General features: G+C 39.5%; 1 protein-coding gene across 1 annotated transcript in view; it reads right to left on the bottom strand.

Moving 5' to 3' along the window:
* Positions 1-326: 326 nt before the first annotated feature.
* Positions 327-6,000, bottom strand: part of LOC140139326 (uncharacterized) — a 244,697-nt gene continuing 239,023 nt past the window's right edge. Inside the window, exons 12-16 of the mRNA XM_072161107.1 lie at positions 2,867-2,989; positions 2,402-2,524; positions 1,493-1,615; positions 1,075-1,140; positions 327-553 (exon numbers count right to left, since the gene is read on the bottom strand). Coding sequence (XP_072017208.1) covers positions 327-553; positions 1,075-1,140; positions 1,493-1,615; positions 2,402-2,524; positions 2,867-2,989 — 662 coding nt within the window. The remainder of the gene's footprint in view (positions 554-1,074; positions 1,141-1,492; positions 1,616-2,401; positions 2,525-2,866; positions 2,990-6,000) is intronic.

Raw genomic sequence — 6,000 nt, 5'->3', positions numbered from 1 at the left:
TGGCTTCTTGAATGTTAAGAACAGTGCAACTCAGCTAGGTGAAACTGTAATTTCCTTAATCCTTATGACAAGAGACGTGCCTTTGAGTAATTTGTAACATTACAACAAATGTGGGGCAACACAGTGAACACCACGAATGCGTTTCGAGCAAGTTAGGTTAAGTAGTTAGGGTGCATCAGTTAGGTCCCTAAATAAATTAACGTTTCGCATTTGAGATAATTGTTTCATGATTAGTAGGCCTTGTGATTTGAATCATGTATACATGTTCTCATTTTGGTTATTCATTTATTTTCCATTTATTTATCGGGAGTCTATACAAATGAAGCTTAACATAAATTTGAAAATAAAATGCTACCAATTCTACACTGAGTAATGTGATTACCTATATCAGCTTGTATCCAAATTATTCCTTTCTGGGAACTATCCGCATGCCATGAACCGTAACCATTCAGTCTTCCCTTTGTGGTTGCGTAGGTAGAGCTTAACTCTGATGATGCTTTAATATTAGCATCTGGTATGTCACCATCTTTCATTCCCAGATAATCGATGCAAACTGGAATATTGAAATAGAAACATTTTGTACAAAGAATAAACTAACTTGGATGAATATTCTAATGGATCTGGAGTTGAAAAAAACGAGAAGAAGGAATAACTAATTATATACATGTAATCAATGCACTCTGCCGAGGAAAGGTGGCAACGCCAAGAGTGAAAAGGAACAGCGTGTGTCATACAATAAAACTGATTTTGAAGTATGATCAAAAGAAAAGTTAAAATATTTCATGTACTCGGAAACATGATATAATTAAAACACAATATTGCTTGAATAAAATCGGCTTTGTATTATAACATAATGAATCATTTTCGATTGATAACATAATCTGTTTTGGAAATTTAAAGCAATCATAGTAGACCCTATCGATGGGAATTAACATTTCCAAAAAGTAGTTTGACTCGCGTATAGGTGACAATTATTTGAAATAAATAAAATGGTGATATGACACAAAATAGACTAACCTGTGCATGTTACTCCATCTCCATTGTAACCACCATTACATACACATCTGAACGAACCAACAGTATTGGTGCACATAGCATTTGCGTCACAGTTACCAGGACTTAAAGCACACTCATCAATATCTGTACAACAAATGTATGAAATAAGTCATAAATTATTAGGTTCAACACAGATTTCGAAGTGTGACCAAAAGAAAAGTAAACCTGATAGTTGTACTCTGCAACATGATACAATTAAAACTCAATAACGCTGGAATACATTTAAATTGGCTTTACTTGCTAACATAATTTATCAAGTTTGACTGATCACTTCACAAATATTGGTACTGAAATGAATTTATTTTGAAAACTTAAAGCAATTATAGTTGAAAATTAACAACCGGAATGCACAATTTCCAACAAGTAGTTTGACTCTCATAAAGGTGACATTTATTTGAAATAAATAGAATTGTTGAATGACACAAAATAGACTAACCTGTGCATGTTACTCCATCTCCATTGTAACCATCATTACATGCGCATGTGAAGGAACCAACGGTATTAGTGCAAACTGCATTTGCGTCACAGTTTTCAGGACTTACAGCACACTCATCAATATCTGTACAAAAACATTTATGAAATATGTCATAAATTATTAGGTAAAACACAGATTTCAAGGTGTTATCAAAAGAAAAGTAAACCTGATAGTTGTACTCTGCAACATGATTCAATTAAAACTCATTAATGTTTAAAGCAATTTAAGATGACTTTGCTTGCCAACATAATGTATTATGTTTGATTGATCACTTCACAAAATAATATTGGTACTGAAATGAATTTGTTTTGAAAGCTTAAAGCAATCATAGTTGAAAATTAACGACAGGAATGCACAATTTCCAAAAAGTAGTTTGACTCGCATAAAGGTGATAATTATTTGAAATAAATAGAATGGTGATATGACACAAAATAGACCAACCTGTGCATGTTATTCCATCTCCATTGTAACCGGCATTGCATGCACATGTGAAGGAACCAACGGTATTAGTGCAAACAGCATTTGCGTCACAATTATCCGGACTTAAAGCACACTCATCTATGTCTGTACAAAACATGTATGAAATAAGTCATAAATTATTAGGTAAAACACAGATTTAAAGGTGTGATCAAAAGAAAAGTAAACCTGGTACTTGTACTCTGAAACATGATACAATTTAAAAAACTTAATAGCGCTTGAATAAATTTTAAATGACTTGATTGCCAACATAATGTTGTTTTGAAAGTTTAAAGCAATCATAGTTGAAATTAACAACAGGAATGCACAATTTTCAAAAAGTAGTTTGACTCTCATAAAGGTGACAATTTTTTAAAATAAATAGAATGGTGATATGACACAAAATAGACTAACCTGTGCATGTTACTCCATCTCCATTGTAACCATCATTACATGCACATGTGAAGGAACCAACGGTATTAGTGCAAACTGCATTTGCGTCACAGTTTTCAGGACTTACAGCACACTCATCAATATCTGTACAAAAAATGTATGAAATAAGTCATTATTAGGAAAAACACAGATTTCAAGGTGTTATCAAAAGAAAAGTAAACCTGATAGTTGTACTCTGCAACATGATTCAATTCAAACTCATTAACGTTTAAAGCAATTTAAGATGACTTTGCTTGCCAACATAATGTATTATGTTTGATTGATCACTTCACAAAAGCATATTGGTACTGAAATGAATTTGTTTTGAAAGCTTAAAGCAATCATTGTTGAAAATTAACGACAGGAATGCACAATTTCCAAAAAGTAGTTTGACTCGCATAAGGGTGACAATAATTTGAAATGAATAGAATGGTGATGTAGACTAACCTGTGCATGTTACTCCATCTCCATTGTAACCATCATTACATGCACATGTGAAGGAACCAACGGTATTAGTGCAAACAGCATTTGCGTCACAATTATCCGGACTTAAAGCACACTCATCTATGTCTGTACAAAACATGCATGACATAGGTCATCAATTATTATGTAAAACACAGATTTGAAGGTGGGTGTAATCAAAAGAAAAGTAAACCTGGTACTTGTACTCTGAAACATGATACAATTAAAACTTAATAGCGCTTGAATAAATTTTAAATGACTTTGTTTGCCAACATAATGTTGTTTTGAAAACTTAAAGCAATCATAGTTGAAATTAACAACAGGAATGCACAATTTTCAAAAAGTAGTTTGACTCGCATAAGGTTACAATTATTTGAAACAGTACCAACTGCGTCCTCAGCCGGATGTTATGGCTCTGAAGGTTTATGGCTTGACAACCTTGGATGACGTACCCCTGGTGGTCTTGGGTATGAGACCTTCTTAATTTCGTTTTGAGAACTCAAAGTAATCGTGGTTGAAAATATCAATAGGAATGCGCCATTTCCAAAAATTGTTTTGACACGCGTATAGGTGATAACAATGATTTGAAATAAATAGTGTTATGATATGGCACAAAATAGACTAACCTGCGCATGTTACTCCATCGCCACTGTAACCGACATTACATGCACATGTGAAGGAACCAACGGGGATATTGGTGCAAGCAGCATTTGCATCACAGTTATCAATACCCAAAGTACATTCTGTATGAAGTATAAAACATTTTCGAAATGGACCATTAAAAGTGGATTTTTGGGTGAAAATTATCAAATGTATGAAAAGTGACGCATTACGCTATATGGAAAAAATGACACTAATAGTGATGCTGTTTTGGTAACATTGTCAGTAATGCGTATGATATTAATAATGAGGTGTGAAATTATTACTGTTTCCTGCGGCAACTGCGGTTCGCTCTACGACAAGCAACAGCACGCCGATATTTCAAAATCAGCGAACAAATGTTATTGGTATAATTATGATGATAGAAATTACTTATCATACGCATAGGTTTAATGCGCACAAAGGCTATTTATAGATTTTGAGGAAAAAATTGTCCCAGGTCTTAAATGTAGGCTTGAATATAAGCATCTGCCAAGATTGAGAAAGATTCTGCGCTTTTATTTACAATTTAGGTTCTATTCTGAAATGGGATGAACAAAGTGTATAGTCTTCGTGGTCCAGTAGCTCAATGATGATGATGATGATGATGATGATGATGATGATGATGATGATGATGATGATGATGATGATGATGATGTCTACCTTCAGGCCTCTTGTAATATCTACTTATGGTGTTCGTACTGTAGGTCAACAAGGAAAATGCATCTGCTATTCATGGGCTGTGCTGATGCAGGTATTGACATTGCCGGAGTTCAAGAGCGTCGTCTCATTGCGCCAAGCTGAACTGATGGCCTTTGGTCGGATGGTAGGGGCTGGGTTTTAATAGTTCTGCTACCAAGTAAAGGCACGGAGGAGTTGGTCTGGTCATGTCCAAGCACATTCACAGATGTCTTAAGAGTGTTGAAGCTGTTTCCGAGAGGATACTATTTGTAACATTCCACGGCAACCCTCAGCTTAGCATCACTGTTGTATATGCACCCACTGAGTGCTCAACATCTTCTGAAAAGGAGGAATTCTATTCATCCCTATCTGACCACCTGGATGGTATAAAAAGACACAAAATCCATCTCATCCTCGGCGATTTTAATGCCAGAATAGGAGCAGATAGTCATCTTTCTCATCCTTGGGTCATTGGTCCACGCTGCTGCCGTGGTTCAACCAACGACAATGGTGAGCGTTTGGTCAACACTTGCCAGGAGTGCAATCTCGGACCGGCCCGGATGAGATTCCCCCAGCCCATGAACCGTCTCTGGACTTGGACCCATCCAGCTGGATCAACCCATGCACAGTTAGATCACATACTAATAAACAGCAGGTGGGTGAACTCTTTCCGCAGCTGTCGGGCATACAACTCAGTAGACGTGGACTCCGATCATCGTATTGTGAGCATCCGTCTGGATGCCAGTCTGCAAACTAGCAAAGGAAAACCTTGCAAGAGACCAAAATTCAACTGGAACAAGTTGCAAGATCCTGATACAAAGAAGGAATTTCAGCTAGAGCTATCAAACAGATTCCAGGTCTTGAGCATGGATGACACCACACCCATCTCTGATAGGTGTGGGACCTTCGAAACAGCGGTTCGTGAAGTTGCTGCGGAAGTTGTTGGAAGGCGGGAACCGTGCGGACTGTCGGGTTGGGTGTCGGGTGCGACCGTCGGACTTGGACTTGAAAGGGATGAGGCCAAAGGGCGGTGCTCCATTTCGGGGTCTCGTCGGTCTGGAGAGGGATGGAGGAGCTTGAACACCGGCCTTGACAACTCTTGTGAATCTGATGGGCTTGCTACCCTCAGTGAGCGGATGGAGGACCTGGGGCTGGCCGACGGGATGGGGAGTTGTGCCACCGCCTGGAAAGTCGTGCGCTCGCTTTCTGGGAGGAGCTGGGGGGGGGTGATGGTCGGGGGAGAGACGGATCGGTTCCGGCCAGTGGCCATGGGCTGCTTGAGGAATGGAAGGAATATTTTAACTCGCTCCTTAACAACGACAGTGGCACAGCAGCTTCAGAACTTCCTGCACCAGCTGTTGAAGATCTTCCTATTATCACTGAGCCCCCAACTCGTGGGGAAGTGGTCGGAGCAATAGCTGCCATGGAGACGCTTCAGGGGGGGGGGGTGGCATGATTGGTGTGATTCTCGAGTTCTGTGTGGGGGTGTTCTCGGAGCTGAAGCCGCCACATCGGTGGGTCACGAATGTAATCATTCCTCTGCCGGAGAGGGATGGCCTCTCTCTCATGGCGGGCTGCCGTGGTATTTCGCTTATGTCCATTGCCGCGGAGGTGTACAACGGGATCCTTCTGGACGGGATCCGACCACACCTTGATCCTCTGCTGGGAGGCAGCCTGGCGGGCTTTGGATCGGGTCGCAGCTGTGCTCAACAAGTGCACATTTTGGGGAGGATCATGGAGGGCTTCAAGAAGTGCCAACTTCCCTTGGCAGTCACTTTTGTGGACTTCAAGGGGGCCTT

Source organism: Amphiura filiformis, chromosome 18 (assembly GCF_039555335.1).
Source record: "Amphiura filiformis chromosome 18, Afil_fr2py, whole genome shotgun sequence".
Classification (NCBI taxonomy): Eukaryota; Metazoa; Echinodermata; class Ophiuroidea; order Amphilepidida; family Amphiuridae; genus Amphiura; species Amphiura filiformis.
The sequence above is the reverse complement of the archived record's forward strand: the minus strand, read 5'-3'. Positions and strand labels throughout refer to the sequence as shown.